General features: G+C 40.6%; 1 protein-coding gene across 10 annotated transcripts in view; it reads right to left on the bottom strand.

Annotated features, from left to right (window-relative positions):
• Positions 1-9780: 9780 nt before the first annotated feature.
• Positions 9781-21216, bottom strand: part of LDB2 (LIM domain binding 2) — a 207896-nt gene continuing 196460 nt past the window's right edge. The window contains exons 7-9 of one of the 10 annotated variants that reach the window (XM_031588411.2): positions 20655-20803; positions 14150-14292; positions 11331-11462 (exon numbers count right to left, since the gene is read on the bottom strand). In XM_031588411.2, the coding sequence (XP_031444271.1) occupies positions 14188-14292; positions 20655-20803 (254 nt within the window). In that variant the 3' untranslated portion in view covers positions 11331-11462; positions 14150-14187. Of the gene's footprint in view, positions 11498-14149; positions 14293-20654; positions 20807-21216 lie in introns of all 10 variants that reach the window. The other 9 variants (XM_031588410.2, XM_031588412.2, XM_090139637.1 and 6 more) reach the window with 9 other exon arrangements.

The raw sequence follows: 21216 nt of genomic DNA, 5'->3' as shown, positions 1-21216 counted from the left end.
CAAGTGGATAGTAGTATTTTCTATGTGGTATGAAATTGGAGCTTGAATGCTCCCTCTGACTCATCTGGGGCAGAAGCATGGATTGATTTTCTGTGGAGGGTGTCAACATCTCCTGGAGCCATACGCTCTCTTTTGGCCCTGGTGGTATTGAAATCATCTTTACCTCTCAACAGGAGAAGATGAGATCACTCTCCCCCCAGTGCAACCCTTGCATAATGTACAGATTAAGGACTGAATCCAGCTCTTTTACACCGTTAGTGTTAAGAGCAATTTTTTTTTTTATTTTGCCAAAATATAAATTATATTTCAGCTTATTGTGAATTGAACCTGAAACATAGTTTACGGACATGAGGTTTTCCCTCACGCTATTTCTTTCCCTGCACTCAGAGTCCTGTCCGGATGGAACTCTACCTTTGGTGACTGTAGCAGCAGCTCCTTGGGGTCTTTCACTCACTACTGGAGCAAAGTCAGAGGCTTTTTTTTGGAAGGCAGTGACGGGTATGGTAGGTTGCAGCAGTGTATTGAGTTTGCATGGAAAAGCATTGGTATCCAGGGTACTTCAGGGATGGCCTCCGTGAGCAGGGCCCAGAAGCTGCCTCTGTCAGAGAAAGCCAGTTCAGCTGCTCCAAAAAGGACCCTAATAGGAGAATAGGGATGGAGTGGTTGCATTCAAGGCCAGGCTCTATGGGTTCCTGGGTGGACTGATATAGTGGCTGGCAACCCTGCTCACAGCAGGGAGTTTGGAACTAGACGATCTTTGTGGTCCCTTCCAACACAAGCCATTACATGATTCTATGAGCATACAGGAGTGGCAGAGATGTTTCATGGACTGACTTCTGTGACCATTGCCTGTGCCCTTTGCTGCTCAGGGGGAGAAGGCAGAACACAATGGGTGGAAAGGATGGTAGAAGGAACTTTTAGTTTGCCTTTAGTTCTCACTGCTCTAGACTTTTAGAAGTTGGATATAAATTAATCACTCTCATGCTGAGCATGTTTTGCCTGTGATGATAAAATTGGCGAGTCTATCTGACCATATCTCAGCCCATAAGCCTTTTTCATCACATTTTTCCTCCTTTTCTTTTGATCAGGGGGAATGAGAGAGCAGTGTTGTGGAATTCCGCAGCCAGTCCATAGGAAACCACCACAAGCAGCCAACAGGGAAGAGCCAGTTACCTGCTCTGAGGTTGGTGACTGAAATGAGGAGGGCTTGGGAATTTCTGTGGAGGTGCCTGAGATTGGGCAGTTCTGGGTGGGTTTGGATAAGGAGCACTTCAGGCAGAGTTTTAGAAAAAGAGGTGTGGGATGAATCATAGAATGGTCTGGGTTGAAAAAGACCTCAAAGATCATCTAGTTTCAATTCCCTGCTATGTGCGGGGTTGCCGACCACTAGACTAGGCTGCCCAGAGCCACATCCAGCCTGGCCTTGAATGCATAATGGCTCTGCTAGAACCTGGGCACAAGGTAGGAAGGACTGAGTGTTGTGAAAGTCTGTAATGGATGGACTCGTCTACAGGGCATGAGAGAGACAGGGTAAGCAGTGGGGAAGATGGGTGCTAAAGGGAAAGAATTTCATACCTCTGGCTTTGATATTGGGTTTGGGGTGAGAGAATCCCCTTCACTTCCTTCTTTTGTTTGCTGCTGGCAACAGGAGCAGTCTAGTTCAACTAAAAAGAGCTGATTTGTTTCATAAAAATTGATATGAACTTCTGCACTTGTGAAATCTTTCTGTCCTCACCTCTTATATTTATTAGTTCAAAGTGATTCACCAAAAGTTGACCTGAATTCTTAAACTACTTTTCTTCTGGCAAATAAACTCTTCACTAAAAACATATGTGCCCGTCACTGCACTAAATGCATGCTGTCTATTTACTTGCTGCTTGCTGATGGCTGGCTTCTTTCCAGCAATGCAGAGGAGATGGAAGGCATTAAGAAAAGCCCTGAATATTGCTGGTTGAATAGCATGCAAAAAAAAAAAAGAAAAAAAAAGAGGGATGATAGGAATGAAATCCTAGCACTGTTAAGCGGCACTTGGAAGATTTATGAAGTTTCTATAGAGGAAAAAAAAAAAATGGATGGAAGTCATTCAAATACAAACTGCACACAGCATTTGAAAACCACACCCATGTGCCTCCATAAATGCATGGGATTAATTAAAAAAAAAGACCTTAGTTGTAGGCAACGCTCTTTAATGCATAAGCTCAGTATGGAATAGCCTCATGAATATACATTCCAAAACGTCTCTCCATCACAGAGAGGAAAGAGGCAGGCTGAGCTGCAAATGTGGGGATACAGCATCTGCTGAGGTTTCACTGACTGGTGTGTCTTGCTGAGCGTGTCGCACGGTGGCACTGACTCTAGCCTCATGCAAGTGGACTTCTCTGAAATCTGCAGGCAGAAGTCCCAGAAAACAGGTTGTTTCTATGCAAGTGGGAAGCTGAATGCAGAGATGCTGCTCATCTCCCTGTGCTACGAGAAGTAGAGCCCCTTGATAGAGATCCTGGGGCAGTTTGAAGCCTTTTGAATGGCCAAAGGCTCCTGGAGTTTGATGCCACTGGGGGTGAGGAGGCAGAGAGTAACAAACAGGCCAGAAAGGGACAGCAAGTCCCTCGGATTGGAAAGAACAGGCAGGACTGTGCTTCTGACATGCCTAGCAATGGCTTGCTCTGGGAATAAATTAAGCAGCCACTATGGGAGCTCAAAATACCAGGCATTTCCATGTAGCAAAATAAATAAATAAATAAAATAGACAATCTATGGCTTTCCAAACCGCCACAGGACATGCTCAGAAATGCGTCACGACACAGAAACAAGGCATGAAACTGCAGGAGGAAGGGAAGAAGGGGGACTTCCCATTTGATGGTGTGCAAGGTGTTTTAATGAGATTTAAACCAGGTAACACTTGATTTTGGGATTTTCCTAGAACTAAAAACATATCTCAAAGGAGAGTGAAGAATGGGAGAAAAGAAGAGCTTCCTCCCCCCATAAGAAGAAATTAATTTGGTGTTACAGGGAGGGAAGTGTTTCACTATGAAATAGGAATATTCATGAAGAAGAGACACAGGAAACAGAAATTACAGGCTGAAGCAGGCTTAGTAGGAAAACAATTGGGGGTTTGAAAAATTACCAGAAAAGTGATATTCTCAAGAGTGTAAGCAATAGCACAGGCTGCACTGAAAATGAGGTTAGTTTTGGAAATTAACATCACATCTGTCTAGTTCCAATAATCCCTGTCTGTTTTAAAATGGAGTTCGCTCCACAAGATATTGCAATAAATAATCAAATACATTATAACCTGGACATATCCTCTACATCAGATAATCCTGCTATAAAAACTGAGAATAAAGGAATTTGCTGGATGACTAGCACTTAAGAAATCGTTCCCTGGTGGGTTATTTGCAGCCTATTCTCTACTTCAGTAGGAGTTTATGTTGAATAACTCACAGCTGTGGAAATTCCTGCATGGCAGCACTGAATACCACTAACAAAGGGACACAAACTGGCATGGCTTTACTCAAGACTAACTCATGATGCCTTGGGTTGTGTAAAGCGCAGAGGAGCTTCAGCACAGAGCTGCAGATGCTCACAGTGGCACCAGGTGACAAAACATGGCAACATGAGGGTTTGAACACTCAACAAAGTGGGTGGGAGGGAGAAAAATACATACAGGCTTTGAGAAACATAAGCTGCACTTCCACAGAATCATTAAGTTTAGAAAGATCACTAAGCTTGTCTAGTCCAGCCATCAATCCATCACCACCCTACCACTAAAGTATGTCCCTCAGTGTCACATCTCCACTTTTCTTGAACACCTCCAGGGATGGTGACTTTACCACTTCCCTGGGCAGTCCATTTCTTCACCACTCTTTCTGAGAAACTCACTACTTTGTTGGGAGAGCTGTGATGTTACAAGTCAAACCAGCTTTGTTCCTGCTTTTGACAAGCTTTTATTTCTTTACATAGAGTGTGACAACAACATATATTTGATCGGAAATTTAGGAAGCAGCTATTATTAGGAATTACAGAAAGGGAGGAGTTGGTCTAACTTGCCATATTACCTGAAAACAGAGTAAAACCACCTAGTTACAAGATGGAACACTCCAGCCCAGGCTGTCTACTTCTGGTCACATCTACCAGCAGATCACACAGAGCTGCATGCTTCTAAGCAGAGAGATTGAGCTCTACAACTCTTCATCACTATTCTCCTGGATTAGTCTATTTTTTATATTGAAGGGAACAGGAGGAGAAGGGAGAAGAGAAAGATGGAATAATTGATGCTTTGTGTGGTCTGTATTGTTACATGTCCTTCAAGGTGCATCTCTCCCACTTCTGCATGCACATTTCTGTAGAGTTTGCAATCTGTGTATTTCACAGGCCTTGCCTTTGCTTGGGCTTATTTTACGTCAAAGGTTGTTTCAAATTAATCCTGCCATTACTGAGTTAAAGGACGTTGTCACAGTTCTGCAGGTGATAACCTGCCTTATCATGGATGATTAAAAACTATCAACTCTCTGTTTTCCTTTTGAGTCTTGACCTGCCCATAAATGTCCATGCCTGGGCCTTGATGATTCCATCTCCAAGATGTTTCCTTTGTTACTGGTTGCAATTTTTTTCCACTTCACATGGGTTTTTGTTAGAAAAGGCCCTGAATCAGATTGCTACTTCCTGAAGGCAGTCACCATACAGACCCCTCCTTCCTTCCCAACAGTTCCTCTCTGCGCCTGAGAACTGACCATAACATCACAGGCTTTGAAAATCGTATCCATTTTAAAAGTCCACATCCCTCTGTTGCATGATCCTGAGCTTGCAAATGTTGATTCCCTGCAGAGTGCCACTGTTCCATCACTCATGATAAATTGGTCATTAGAATTACTTTTTCCCCCTCACAGGAACACAGCTGACATCTACAGTAAAACAAAACACTACTGTTTGAAACCTGCGAGTTAGGCTGTTCTCAAAGCAATTCTGGCTTGACAAATAGAAACGTACTTAAAAATTATGATTTTTCTGAGAAAAAGAAGGATCATTTAGGTTATATTTCTCTTTGCACTAAGGCTGAAATAACAGCAAACCTTAGAAATGTGCTGAACAAACCCAAGCTGACACCCCTGTCCCTGTTGACAGAAAGGTGAGTGGAGGAAGCAGTTGTCAGATGCAGCAGTGGCTCTATGCTGGTGATACAAGACTGGGAAACCACAGCACAGTTTCTGGATCTCAATCCAGGGACAAGTGGCTGCAAACCCCACTCCTAGAGCTTCTGTCATACTGCACCCAATGTATGTTGCAGGTGTTGTTGATTTAAGAACAGAGATTGTCATAGAGCTGGTGAAAATCCTCTACGAAAAGACAGCTGTCCCAGTCAGTTGCATTTTATTACCACCCTCTGGAAGGATAGCATAACCTGAGGGGAGATTTCAATGAAAACAGCTGAAAATTCCCCTTCAAAATGGAGTTTGCTGTTGAAGACAGACACAAGCCCCATTATCCATCACAGTTCCTGAATTTCACACCTACTGTCTACTGATTTGATTTCTCTTGGCAGTCCAGGAACAACCCACCTTAGTTTTGATGGGTTTGTGTGCATTTTCCTTTACACATAGCCAGGAGAAGGTGGAAGGTTAAAAACTCCGGGCAAACAAATTTTCATAAGCTATCAAAGAGACATGAAAGAAAATTGAATTGGTGGAAAAAATAAAAAATAAAGAGCCAAACCAGCATTTGAAAGCACCAAACACAGTTCTTAAAAGCTTTTCCAGTACTCAGACCCTCCCCAACCCCCAGGAGATCACTGAGGGAGGATGAAACTTCATGTGATGAAATGAGAATTGCAGTCAAATGTGATTAGGAGTGTTAAATGCCTGTTTCATATCAAGCACTTGCCAAAATGTCTCCTAATGTACTTACAAAGGAGACGCTAACCTTATACATTATAACTGTTCAATACAGAATTGTACATACTATTTCAGAAGAATTCAGAGTTGTTGAGACAGAACTATTAATTAAACTAGGGCAACACACAACTTGAAGCTCTCAAGAGACAGAATTCCTTTTAGCATAATATAAAATATTGCTCCCCCATACAAGCTAATGACTGCTTTGCATGCCACCTTTTAACTAGTAAGATTCCAGACACTCGAGAAATATTTATATCCTAGATTTCAGTACAAATTTTCAACAAACAAACCAAACCCCAACTCAGAAAGAAAATGAATCTGAAGAATTACAGACCTTAGCTACGAGCACAGGCTGGAGGGTCCTAAATTTGGGTGCCAAAGAGAAATGGAGTTGCACCAGGTGGGCATCTATTTGGTTCAGCTGAAGCACGCTCCCCTGCTAATGGGCAGTGATTGCATTCTGCACCTGAGTTATCAGGAATACATTTAGTTACTTACCCGAACCGAAGCTCATTGTTTTCATCTAGCTCCCTGTAAAGTTGATGGAAGTGCAATTTCTTGGGGGAACTGAAGTGTTTGTGCTTTGTTATGGCTGAGTGCTTTTATCAAGTTTTTGACTCTGTATGCACAAGTGTATTCTCCTCTGATGTCATCCTTAGTACATAATGGTGTTTTAAAATGTGCTTATAGATTAAGACTACCCATAGACCCATTACAATTATTTCTTGATGTATGGGGTGTAATTCTTTTATTTCAAAAGTGAATCATAGGGTCAGAGAAGAAATGCTCCTGCAGTTGGATTGCTCTATCTCTGTTCCTAATAAAGCCTCTCCCTTTGAAAGCACTGGTACTAGTTGCTGTCAAAAAAACATACTAAATTAGAACAGATTTTAATGCTGTGACTATTCAGTGGTAATTAATATCTCCTAATGAAACATAGAAGCATGGACCATAAATTTGGAGACCACCAAAAGTGACTCAAGCTAAAGTTACCATCTGCCAATCTGTAATGCTGGGGTACCACCATACTCCTACCAGCAGCACAACAACATGCTGGAGTAACATCGGATCCTCTGATTAAATATTTAGTAGCTCCTCTTACATAGGAGAGGATTTGGGCCTTAGCCTTGTACAGAAATATGCTGTCAAAAAGCTAGAAAAAACATATCATCCAGTCCTACACAGTAAAACCAGCTACTGGGGTTACTGGTGCCCCAGGGCAGCTTTAATTTGGACACGCAATATATCACCATAGGACTGCTCGATCAGAGTTGCAGTCTCAGGAAATATTTTCAGAACTATTCAATTTCCATTAGCAATTTCTCCAGGATATATTAGGCACAATCTGGGTTTCCTTGAATATCAGTCATTCATGCTTTCTCTTTCATCCTGTCTTTGCTAAAATGGGATTTTTCATGGAGGCCATGAAATTGCAAAATTTAGTCTGTTCTTACAGCTGGTTCCATCATTTAGACTCCTTTAATGGTGTTCTGCAGCAAAAGGTAAGGAACCACTGTCCACCCTACTACTAGAGAACACTCTGCAGTGCCCCATATTTTGCCTTTTCATTCAGTAGTTTCCTTCTCCCTTCCTTTTCTGCATACTTCAAGACTATTATACCTTTTGAGCTCCCTTCCAAACTGAATTACATTCACGCATACCGATGCAAAGATGGTGAAGATGCCTTCTTCCTGAAATATACCACAGAGCTGCAAATACTGCTTCTTTATCCTCATTGCAAAAAGAGAGAAAGAAGCCTTAAGAACTTAAATGTCCTCATGAGGGGCGGCTGAGACTGGTTGGTGGCTGGTGGCTTGGGAGCTCCCTGGGAAGTTGGCTTTGCTGACCCGAGGAAAAAAGCATGCAGAACAAAGCAATTCAAAGAACAACCAGGATGTACCAGTGCTTGTGATTCTAACACAGTCCAAGTTTTTTGTAACAGCATCCAGTTTAGTTATCAGTTCTCATTCACTCACTTTACTAATTATATGATCTTGCTTTTCTAAGTAAACTTGCAGAATTTCCTCCCTGTGATTTGAGAGAGCACTTCTCAGAGCCAGCATTTCCCCCCATTTAGCTAAAGCAAACAAGTTTTCTCTTTGAAAGTATTTCAGCATCACGAGATAAGTTTCCTTCCTCCTTTCAATAATTGCAAGGCTCCCCAGAGGAAAGTGCCAACAACATGATTTCCTTCCAAATTCTGAAAGAGATACAATGTTCTTGTAGGTGGTGAGATTAGATTACAGCACAATTAATTGTTGGTGTCAAGCTTTCAGTTTTGAGCCCAGCCTCGGCTCTCATGGATGTGGTATTTCAGCTCAGTATGGATCTTTAGTCACCTCTCCCCCTTCTCTGCATGAAATAGTAAAGGAACACACAACAGCCACAACCACCACAATGTCACTGAAAAAAAACAACAACCAAAAGGCAAAAAGTCCAATACTTAATGGAAATGCTATAGCTTAACCCTCTGCCCACAAGGAATGTTACCCAGAAGAGGCTACCAGCAGATGGGAGACATGGGACCAGAGGGTCTTTCTTGAAGAGTTTACCATTGGAACATGGTAAGAAAAGCCCATGCAGTGCCCAACACATGGGAATGGAGGAAGCAGCAATGAAGAGACCATGTGGTCATCTGCTGTGCATAGCCAAGCACTCCATTAAGCCAGTTTTATGAATAAGTGAATAAATAAAATCAGCTAGCTCCATCTGTTATTCACTCTAACCACAATGGGGTGGATTGATAGCTTATAGAGTGGGTTTTTGAGGAGATATGGAAAAAGTGCCCTTCCAGATTAATTCAAGGACAGCACTATAAGGAGTCTGTTACCCATTTTTCAAACGTTCTTATGTTTATTTACTGAAACAACAGGAGTAATACGGCATCATAAATCTTATAAAAATTGAAATAGTAGTGCCAGCCTTGAAAGATTAATAATAAGGAACGCCTTTTAGAGTGCGCTCATGGAAATGTAATATGAATGATTAGTGTTTCTGAACATTAGAATTACAGAGTATAATTGTAATGTTATAGCAGCTATATAGGAGCCAGTGATCCCTTAATGGAATACAGTGTGACTTTAATTATTTACACAGAAAAATCACTGCTGATACAGTCCCTGAATGATAGACCTGCAGTTTCCTACACCCTGCAAGAGTTGTATGGGAAGAACATTGCTATCTATGCTGGTATACCCAGCCCATGTTTGTTATCTATTCAGTTATAAATTCTACCCTAAAGGTAGCTATGTGCTGAGAGTTTAGATCCTAGAGAAACCAGGAGTGTCTCTTAGGCTGGTGATGCACTGGCACAGGCTGCCCAGAGAAGCAGTGGAGTAACCATCCCTGGAGGTGTTCAAGAAAAGGGGAGATGTGGCACTGAGGGACGTGGTTTAGTGGTGTGGCTGCACTAGACCAAGTGGCCTTTCCAACCTTAACGATTCTGTGAGTCTCATCCTCAACAGTGTGCTTACAAACATAGGCATGTACATTTGGGATACATTTCTGGAGAATGTCTGTAAAGTCAGAAAAATAAAACAATCACAAAAAAAGACCAGGAGTTGTTCAGGTGATTTTGTAATGCCTGTAGTATAAAAAGCATCATAAAATTAAAAGCAAAACATTGCTATCCTGCACAAAAGGTATGACCTTGTATATTCAGTGATGTGTGCCAGGAATTCCTCTCCCTGTGAGTATGGCCACCTGCAGGGAGCACCTCACAGGTCTCAGCTGCCTGGGGATGATGGTGCGTGCCCCTCTGCTGCCAGCCTCAGCCGAGGGGTTCGTGCACACCAGGCTATCTCAGAGCAGGCTGCCCCTGCCTGGAGATCTTGCTGTAGAGCCTTGCTCCCAATGAACAATTGATTTGATAGCAAAGGAAAGAAAGCATTTTTAAAATCCTCCCAGCCCCAGTCAAGGGACTCATCGTAAAACCATCAGACAGAATTCAGCAGAGTGGAAATCCCTGCTCTGATAAGCTCCAGCCACGGAAAGCGAGGGAGGCCAAGTTCAGGGTGGAGGTGCTCCTGCTGGATGCCCTGCACTCCCTCGTGCCTGACTCTCGCTGCTGTTACTGACTGACCTGTGCTGTTACACATCATTAATGTTAAAAAAAGAGCAGCTAACGAAATGGAGCTGCAAGCAGTTCACACCTGAACTACACCCCGTCCTTTTTGCTGGGAAAAAATTGTGGTTTGGTGAAACACTAATTTCAGACATTCCTGGTGCATGATCATGCACACGGGCGTATGACTTTGGCACGCAAGGAACTGTAAATGCAGTATAGAAGAGAGCGTTTGTTAACACAGTTTATTGGCACACTTATTGGCAAAGCATACATAAAATACAGTTGTATTATATAACACACTGACTCACTGTGTCTTTACATGATGAGTTGAACATATTAATATGTAAATGAAAAAATTAGTTTCTTTTATAAAGTTTCACATAAATACACTGGAATCCAAAAAAAGTAAAACAAAACAAAACAAAAGGTTTGAGGGCTTTACAAAAATATTATACAAGAAATATACTATGAAAAGAAATAACAACAAAGCCAACTCAGATACAATAATAAAAACACAAAAGTTTTAGATTTATTAAGCTGCCCACAAAGTTAATGGATTACATGGCTTTAAAATATCTGGATCAACAGCAATTTTACAAAGCATAAACTCTCATAGGACTGGGTGTGTTTTTCCACATAAAAATATTTCTCATGTCTTTGATGAAAAAAGACATTTCTTGTTTCAGTATTTTCATTAAATGATGGAAAGAGTATCTACTGCCATCAGCTACATGTGAATTAAAAATGCTGGATCCTTTAAATGATTAACCAATGAAAGAAAAGTCAAAGAAAGAACAAAAGTTACTTTAAATTACTTTTCCTTAAAAGCTGTTTTTTTTTTTCTGAAACAAGAAATTTCAGGTGCAAGTTGAAAAGCAGAAAATATATTACAATTGTAAAAAGTTTTACATAGTTACGTTAATGAGATCCTGAGCACTGATGATTTGGTAAAATATGGCCATTGTTTGATGAGGAAAAAAACAACCCCTCCAATAGAATGCATTGTCAGAAATTTGCCATGAGATGCTATTTAATTTTTAATTATTTTGATTGAGGTCAGTGCCAGTATCATGTTGTATGTGAAAGCTTCCAGGAAACACATATGGAAGCTTATACAAGACTTTTCTCCAATTAAAAAAAAATCAGATAGATTTAGTTTAGAAATAGATACTGTATCCATTGAAAGGTTTCTTTAAATTGTTTTGAAGGATGCTGTGAAACAGTAATTAATAACCCACTGCCATAGGTGGCAGTGGGTACTGCTGCAGAATAACCTATTGGGAAGCTTGTGGTGTGGGGTTTTCAGATTTAGTCTCCTGGTTAGCAGGAGGTTTGCTGTTCCACGGGCTGTTATTTCCCAGTGCAGGTGAATTGTTGAAATCTTCTTCATCATCCATGCCGTTTGCTGCATCATACTGTGTATTCTCTAATCTAGTGATAAGCCTTTCGTCTTCGTCTCCAAATTCGCCTCCCATCAGAGTTGGTTCTCCCACCACCATCACATCCTGTGAACAGCACCCAATATTTGTTATATGGAAACCTTGAGAGAGAAAAAATCAACTTAAAAAAATTATGTTAGAGAATTTGCATCTCTTAATTTTGTGATATTTGAACAACAGAGTTAAAAGTGCCTGCACAGTAGGAACCAGGAGACAGGCTCACATTTTCTTTCTAGTTTAAGTGAAATACCATTAACACAACATCTCTCTAGCTGCATGCTCGTGGCTCTGGATCTCAGGAGCCCCAGAACAGAAAAGCAGATAGACTCAATTTTTTTTAGGAAAACAAGCAGGAGGCTATGAAACTGCCTTAAAGTCCTGCTTGAGGAATTGAGACTTTATCCAGTCTTTCTTTCCTGAGCCATTTCATATGGAAAGGCACCAGGGTGTTTCTCAGTTGCTACGCATATTTTAAAGCTAGTTTTAAAGAAACCACATTTCTTATCCTTAGATTTTTCAAATGTGGAGCACGGCACTCTAATAAAGATGGTAACTCTCTTATCCTTAGCCAGCCAAGCCCTTTTACGCATCCAATATACTTGACATTCTGCTACTTAATTATGGTAATTAATTTAGGTAAAGTTTTCGATAAAAACAATGTTCACACTGATTTGACAATTTGCATAGCTAATTAAGTCATTAGCAAAAACCTGCTGATTGCCAACAAGCCCTGAATTTACCATCTGTTATTTCATGGTGCCTGTCACCTAACTCCATGTAGGCAACCCTGCCGCCAATCTGTGCAGTAAGAGGACCAATCTGTCCAGCTGGTACCGTAAAAGGAAGATGAAGAGGGCTAATTATAATTACACTGATGAAGCTAGTAGTCATCAAAAACTGAAGCATGCAAGAAAGAAAGGATTCATCTAATCACTGCTTTAGGTACAAATTGTCCTTCCATGAAAACAAGTAAACCGCCTACTGTACTCCAGTGCATCACAGATTTGCTGCAGTAAACCTAACCAGCATGGGATAGAAAGGTGCAAACTTGAGATTGGAAAGCAAAGGTGCAAAGCCAGAGAGCTCTCTTGTTCTCTCTGAAAATTAGGCTGCTGTGCTAGCCACTACAAGAAGTATGTGGGATGCATATTTTCATGCAGCTCAGGTGGCAGGGCATCAGGTAACATTTGGCTAAAGTGCAGTCATTCCAGATGTTTAGCTTTGTACCTGCTGATTTAACAAGCCCTTCGCAGAATCCTAGAGAACAACAGATTCATATTTTAAAGGATCTGTTCCTTCTTATGAATGTAAAAGCATTTGTAAAAAGGAAACAGAAGACAAATGCTTACTTACAATGCTTTTTGTTAAAATCTTTTATGTACTTAATTCCCCACAAAACAATACAAATTACTGCCTCTATTTATGCTGCTTCTTGATATCCCTCAGCAAAGGCTGACATGCTACAGAAGAATGTTTATATCACATCTTCAGCCTGTGCTATGTGACAGATTTGTGAGTCGATGGATACTGCTGCATGATATCTTTTTACATCTCTACATTTTGTTACTCCACCTATCCATAAAATCCTTTGTTAAATCAAACACACGTAGCTTTGCAACATAGAAGTTTAAAAGACAAAGGTGTTTATAAGCAAAAGTCTCTTCTAATTTATTTCATCCCCCTGAACAACAGAGAATGTACAGCGTGCACTGCTGAAGCAGACCTGACCTCAATGCATTGTGAGAGCATTAACAACAAGAGACCTGGCAGAGAGCAAATTGGATCGGAGCGTGCAGTGATACATCAGGCAAAAAGGACTGCAGTGACTGAGATACAGAATCACAGACTGAGGTGGCAACATCTCCTTTTACTTCAATGCTCATGAGCATGGACCCTGATGCTGCCTCAAGTTCTCTGTGTTGCCATACCAGGAAGAGGTCAGCAACTTGGATGAGACTTAGAGAAGTGCATCAAAAATAACTATGGGGCTAGAAAAGCTGGCTGGGGAGGCCGTGGAAAAGAATTAACTGTATTGCATTGACCAAATGACTGGGAGGGGTAAATAGCTGCTAGTGCTGAAAGGAAGAGTATCATCAGTTTAGGCCAATCTGAATTACTAGGGCACTAAGATGACATTAAGTAAATGAAAATGTAACCCCCACTGATAAGACAATATTCCTGTTGCTGAGAACTGCAGACTGAGGATTAATGACCCCAGTAGAATAGTGCTAGCTTCGCTGCTTGGGTCTCCTCACAGTGGACTGGGAAAAACCTCAATCTGCAGTAGGGAACGTCTGTGCATCAGTGGGGAGATACTCAGTGACCTTGTAAGTATTTCCATCTCTAATTTCTCAGGCTCTTTGCAAACATTATTCCTTAATTTAATGACACCCACTGAGAGGACAGTTTGCACTTATATTTCTCTCCATGCCACTGAGTCTTTCTCTCTCTTTTTCTCTGGGAATTAAACTACAATTATATTGAGGTTAGCTGAGTTTTCCCTCATTCTATTTAAGAAACAGATATCACAGCATTAGTTACAGGACATTAAAAGTATATATATATCTCTATATGTGTATATTCTTGACAATCCTGCTGCTTATACTATGTCAGGCAAAAATACTTTCTCAGGAAGCGCACATGCTGGTTCCTCCCCGGAGAGGATTCTGCTCCTCAGACTGAAAAGCTGAAGATCCCACCGAGTGTACCCCATTGAACCTCCACTCACTAATTCCCGTGCAATGACCACCAACCTCTGAGGAGGACTGGAAGTGACTCCTTTTAGAGCCCCTCAATGCTTCTCCTTAAATTGGCCAGTGGGGGTCACTGCTGTTGAATGACACAAGGCTCCATCCCTCCCAGGGTTGAGGCTGCAGCTCTGGAGTGCTCCTAGCTCCTGCTCATGGAGTGAGAAGCAGAATCCAAGAATTAAACCCTAGTCTCTTGCACGGCAGCAAACACTGCTATGGCCTAGTTATGGTAGCACATATTTGACTAGATTAGTTTAAAAAAAGATTTAGACTGTAGTCACTCAATCTTATTAATTTACTCTGTGATTAGAAACAACATTTTTGGTCAAGGAATGTCTCATGATAGTAAAATATGATTTCAGTGAAGCACTGTAAATAACGCAGTGGCTGTTTTACATTATCCGATATAAATGTATTGTTTTATATTATAACCACAAAGCAGCTTTCATTTATATCACACCTTTCATCCTGCAATATCCCTAATTGCTATCCAAACTTAAATTGATGCACATAAGCTACACACAGATCACTTCAGACACAACTCAAATGCAAGCACTTCTATTTAACAGACCCGTCGTTTCTCAGGCTTCCACTTTTTTATACCTAGCCTCAACATTTAGCTCCACGACACCCAGTTACATAACTGGACTTTTTCACTTGGGATTTTAAAGATAATCCTGTAACTGATCAATGTCTTACTGGTATATGAAGGTTAAAAATAAATATTACTGTGAGCGATGTATAATGCCAATCTTTGCTTTGTTATTTTGCTTTGCTTTGCTGTTAATCTGCTTTGTTAATATGTAACCCAGCTCAGGTGTCACAGTCCTCAGAAGTACAGAGACACTGCTTCACAAGCCTGAGATACCTAAAAACACCTGAAACTATCAAGTAGAAGTTTTAAACAAGCCTCATACTCCAAGGACTGAAAGTTGCACAAGTTTTAGCAGCCAGCACATCTGTAAGTGCAAAGTCAAAAGAAGAAAGGTATCTCCTCCTTATTTTTTTAGTGTTAGTGGTGATTATTTTAATAATTGACTTTGTAACTCCTTGCCACAAAAAATATTAATTACTTAGAGCCCCACTGTTGCCCTCCACAGTAATGGTCACTATCTCCAAGATAAAAACATCAGACTGCCATTTGTGTTGAAATGATCTGTAGAAACAGAACTGACATTTTAATTAGGTTTCAGAGTAAACACTTTCTAGAGGAAAATGGTTATCTTTCATATCTCATCATAGTCCTCTCTGTTAACTTGACATTCTGGTCTTGTTTGGTACATTTTTCTTAAAGTGCAACAACTGGAAACCAATTTGCTCACTCTCATCTGCTTAAGGCTAAATCTTAGAATTGCACTGTTCTGAGACACAGTATAATTTCTGACACGAATCTTCTAGCCCTAGAACTGCAGCTTCTGTAGTACAATATCCATTACAAAGCACCTGAACCTACCCCCTTTTTCTGAAACACGTAAGAGATTGTATTGCTGCCTTCCACGTTAGCAGTTTATTTATGGATTTGGCTTTCTGAGGAGCTTACAAAGAACTACAAAGAGAAATAGAGATTATAGATGTATGTAACTCATTTAAAGAGTGCAAGGGGGCTCTAATTAAGACTCTGGATTTAACAAAGAACATTTGATTTACTTAGCGGCATGTAGTGATGCTTTATTCTTTCAACACAAATGATATTGGGTTCTTGATTATAGTATTACACACAACAGGATCTTCATTAGTAAAGGAAACCAAAATCCACCTATGAGTTCTACAGCATTCTAGAGCAATGGTTCCTACGATCTGCAAGAGTTGTGGACTGTTGTCAAATTTCCAAATTCAAGTAGATTAAAATGGATCAATATGAACTGTTTTCATTAAACTTAACTGAAAGTGATTTTTAAGCGTTACGTCTGTATGGACATCTTATACCTGTAATCCACAAATCACAGTGTACAGGGCACTTGTCTGCATACATGAGTCTGGTCTTAAAAGACAGTTTTATTTGAAACAGAAGAATACCAAAAAAAAAAAAAAAAAAAAAAAGGAAAAGGAAAAGGAAATCAGATCTCAACCTGTGAAGAGGCAAGAAAACAGAGCAAAGACATGGAAGAACACTGCAGCTAGCCTCAAATATTAGAGGACATACGTAAAGTGTAAATGATAAATAATGACTCATCCAAATTAGATAATTAGCTTTCTTTGAAATTATAGGAAAGATAACATTAGAAAGATAAGCTTTACATGACCCTTGCAGGAGAAGTCTTGCCTATCTTTGCTCTCTGTTTGGAGGAAAAAGGTAATCCCACTAACAACGGGTTGACATTTTTCCAAAAATTAGATATGATCAAGATCAGGAACAAACCTGAGAACAGTTCTAATAAATGGAATCTACTGAGACTAAGACAGATGAGTGGACAGTTTCCAGGTCCCTGTTTTGTCAACTCACTCTACACTCTAAACAAAAAGCAGTAATTTGTGGAAACACTGGAAGTACCCAGCCTGCACCAACAGGAGCCTGAGAGAAGCAAACTGCTGGTGAGAGGAATATCTCAGTACTTATGCTCTTGGATGGACTTCAGTGGCATGTGGTTTTGCTTCCAATGCGCTGCAGCATATTGCCTCAGCTTCTATGGATTCAAGTCAAAAGAATCACCAAACAACTGAAAGGCCAACCTACACATGAGTTCTGCAGTGTAATCATGTAGCACACTGGCTAACTACATTTGTCTGAAGAAAGCTCCCAATATGAAGGAAAAGTGTGAAACAAGGGATTTGGGAAGAAATAGTGCCATTGAAAAGAGAAGATGCTGAAGGTCTGCAACCAGTAGCATGAGAACTAACATAATCACAGAAGCCATATTATAAGGAAAAATAACTACAATAGAGTGGAAGTGACTGTCAGAAGGGCAAAACGTTGCATTTTACTTAGCAGAGCTGAGGAAGTATAAAAAAGCTAGAGATACGAGGACAGTATAAGAGTGACCCTGTTGAAATTACTGATGAGAGGCAACATGCATATCTACCCACTGTCAGAGACCCTTAAGATAATTTTGAGGACAGTGTCATTAAAGATGTATCAGAACATGTCAGCACAGTCAAAGTGCTAAAAAATTTAAGGCAACAAAAAGGGCACAAACTATACTGATTGATTAGGTTTCAGCAGCTGAACTTCAAGGTGAAGCACTAAAGTGACCCACACATGGAAATACAATGCAATGATTTCTCCTTCTGGGCTTGGACTTGTGTTGTCATTACAGTCCCTGCTTGAAGAACAGATCAGAAAATACACAGGTAGAGGGAATGGCAGAACCTCCTATTAATGAAGAAGCAGCTACATAAGACGAATACAGCTACATATCAAACTTTGCTTAGCACTATGTATTTATCTGAAGATCTGCATGGTGCTATGGAGAAAATGAGAAATGTCTGCAGCTTCAAACTTTGTCACAGCCAGTACTTCAGCAGCAGCTTCCAAGTCACTGTCGTGAAAATTTACAATTTGCCCTTCCAGACGTGAAAACATTATTACAGAAACAGAAGCTAATGGTGTGAGTGAGAAGACTGGATGAGAGATATGGTATGTTCACCTACTTCGTAGAGTGTACACAGCATTACTGTAGAAGCAAAACTGAATAATTATTAATGTTCTAAATCAAGAAACATTAGATAGAGTAGAGGTCAAGGAAACATTCTCTAACCAGGATTAATTTACTATCAAAGAGAAAACAATATAGATGCATAAAATAGACAGGAAATTAGATTCTACCATGGTGGAAAGGCTACCTTTGCTCGCTGGAAAGAAACCATTGGAGAAAAAGAGAAAGCTTACATCTGGACTACATGATTTTATATTAATGCAGATGTGGCACAAATATGAGCTCATTCCTGGGGCTCCAGAAAAGATGACGGGAAAAATGGAACTGGAATTAGCTAAGTTCATGTGAGGCATGTGGACAGAAGCAGCAGTGATTTCATTCCTTTTCCCTAATAATAATACATCAAAACATTTTGATGTGTTATTTTTTTTGATGTGGAAAGCAAATGATTCCAGAAGTTGAAAGCTTTCCCATGTTTCAAGATATCTTCAATTGCATATAAGGAAAATAAAACACTAAGAACTAACTGATTCACTGAGGTAAAGTTAAGAGAAAGAAAGAGTATCTCTCTTATGAAGATAGGTTGAAGGACATCTGATACTGACTGGACAAGAAGAAAACTAAAATAGGGGATTTAGGTTAGCTGTTAGGAAGAATTCCTTACTCAGAGAGTGGTGGGGCACTGCAGCAGGCTGCCCAGAGAAGCTGTGGATGCTCCATTCCTGGAGAAGTACAAAGCCAGGCTGGATGGGGCCCTGAGCTATTGAGTAGCAACTCTGCCCATGGGAGGGGGTTAGAACTAGATGATCTTTAACCCTTCCAAGCCGTTCTGTGATTCTATAAAACAGAAAGCAAGTAAATGCTGTCTGCTGCTAACTTCAGAAAGCAATAGCATGTCTGCTATAAGAAGGCCCGCTTGAAAGAATGCATAATTTTGAAAAACCACAGTAACATCTCCCTGTTTAACTGAAAAGTGTTGAATAGTTTTACACCAAAATATCATACCACTGAAATTATTTTGAGTTCTGTCTATCCTACAGATTTGCCCAAAAATCATTTCCATCTGGTTTGCTATCTTTGCCTTGGGGAAGATGGGAAGAACTGCTGGTATGTCAAATCAAACAGCTAAGTATTTTCCACTGTGCTAAGCAGAAGAGTCCTAAAAACGGAACCTGATCCTCCATAAAAGAAGAGTTTGGACCATCTCACTCTTCTGCTATGGGAAGCAAACAATACTGAAAAAAACAAAGCTACTCAGCTTCCTAAAAATCAGTGAAGACTGGAAATCCATCCCTCATACCATGATAAACTTCATTATGATGTATCAGATGCTCAACTAACATCCCCATCAGGACAAGTAGTCTTGACTGCTACATCTGTCAGGAGTAGCTTCTGAATACCTGAATCAGCTTGAGTATCAATGGGAGTGACAGACAGCTATCAGAGGGCCCAATTACACTCAAATGTATGAGTACACATGGCTGCTACTGAGGCCAACAAATGTCAACAATGCCTCTCCTGGGAGAGCAGGGCTCAGAGAAGCAGGGGTCAGACTCTGCTTGTGCTGAATGAAGCTCAGGGCAGAGAGTAGCCAAGATAAAGTGATCTTCCTGACATTCAAACTTGGAGACAGCAGGGAACAGGGAAGTTGCTCAGTTTTACACCTAATTGCTGTTTTCTTGTAAATACGGTTGATCATTGATCCAAAGGGATTTCTGGCAGACAATTAGTGAGGCAAAGTCGCCTGTGCCATGAGGGGATCATGTAGCTGACATTCTGACTGCTTCGTGCTGCCAGAAAAGCCCAGAGTTGCCTATGTTAGGGAAAGAATCTGACTCTAGACATAGGAGCCATGTGAAAATTTTATTATGACAAGGAGAAATTATGAGTTTAATGTACTGAAACTCAAAGCTGTTGAAAGCTAGTGGATTGCTGAATTGGTTGCTAAACAAAAATCTTCATTTCATCTCACTAGTGTTAGTCTAGTCCTTTTTATCATCTGGGTATTCAGGTTTTCTAGGAAGTGCCTGCTTCACGCTGACAAAAGGCCTGTATTCTTCGTCAAGCTTCAGAAGAGACCTAGCTCTTTCCTATCTGCTGATCAGAAATCCAATAAAAATCCCTGCATGTTATCCCCGAGATACCACTTTATAGTTCCTATACTTCAAATTAATCTCCCTAGCTTTAAAATGCATGAGCTATCTTCTTATTGATTAAGCCACATTTTGTCACAATTCAGGGTCAGATTACCCCTATATTGTGACTAAGGCAATCAATGTGATATCATTAAAACAACAGGAAATGACTTGGTGTTTCCCTACATAATTAGGATGCCAACAGTTACAGCTAGCAGGGTGAATAAACTGAGACCCATATTCAAAGGGATCTACCTTCTGTAAATGGAGTGGTTTGATATAGAGATAATGTCTGCAGGCAAATTTACTCAAAGCTTGTTCTACTTCAGCAATTGAACTCATCACCAATTAGAGATGAGGTACTAATGGAGAAAGATGAGCAATCTGCTCAGGTATGGTAACCCTGCTGCACAGGGGCTCGCTCTCACTTGGCAGTGGGTGGGTGGACATCTTCAAGACACTCTCGGTGCTCATACTACAGTTGAAAACACAAGGCCCAGTTGAGTCCTACCACCACTGGAAAAACTCCTATGGATGAGTTGGCCCCAGCGCTGAAAACTCATATCTACTGCTCAGGATAGCCCTGTGTGAGGGTTGGTCATTAAAGCTACATTGAAGAATGGCTTCTTCACACCTCCTCACTAGTTCTCCAGCTTCCATGGCATACTATGCAAGGTTGCTTTTTGCCTGTTACAGTTTTGCTCAAGAATGCACCTTCTTTACAAAGAAAGAATTTAAGCACTGTAAGTGATTCAGGCCTAAAAGGAAAGTGAGACTTACAGGTACCTGACTTGATAGACTCAGGTTTGCAGCAGCTGACTTTTTCTTGCTGTTGGTACTATTTGCGTTGTTCCCAGCACTGCTGTTCGAAGTGCTGCTGGTAGAGTTTTTCCTTTTTCTCCGTTTGGTTGTCGGTTGTCTTGTGGGTTCTGCTGCAATAGAAGGGTAAGAAGCAAAGCCAATGGTAGATATTTTAAAGTGTTTCAGAAGCGCTGAAATATTTTTTATCTTGTTTTAAATTCACAAGTTTACTACCAGCAGTAATAGTAGTAGTAGTAATAAGCAGATTTAGATATGAACCTTAGAATAATACTTGAACCAAAGCCAGTGGTTTCTGCTTTCAATTTTGTATAATAGACAAAGTTCATTTTTCCAGATTACCTGTAAAGATATTTGAAAGTATTTTACTAGTGGGAGTATCATGGTAACAATCAGGAAATTCAAAGGCGCTGTGCAGCTTGCTAAGAGTTTTGCTAACCAAAAATCCAGGTCCTGTTCTGATGTAGGTCACAGTCTCAGCTGCCCCAGCCAAAGAGGAAGGGACAAGGCAGCCTTCTTCCCT

Source organism: Phasianus colchicus, chromosome 4, assembly GCF_987193195.1.
Source record: "Phasianus colchicus chromosome 4, bPhaCol1.hap1.1, whole genome shotgun sequence".
NCBI classification, from domain to species: domain Eukaryota; kingdom Metazoa; phylum Chordata; class Aves; order Galliformes; family Phasianidae; genus Phasianus; species Phasianus colchicus.
This window is presented reverse-complemented; position numbering and strand designations above follow the sequence as displayed.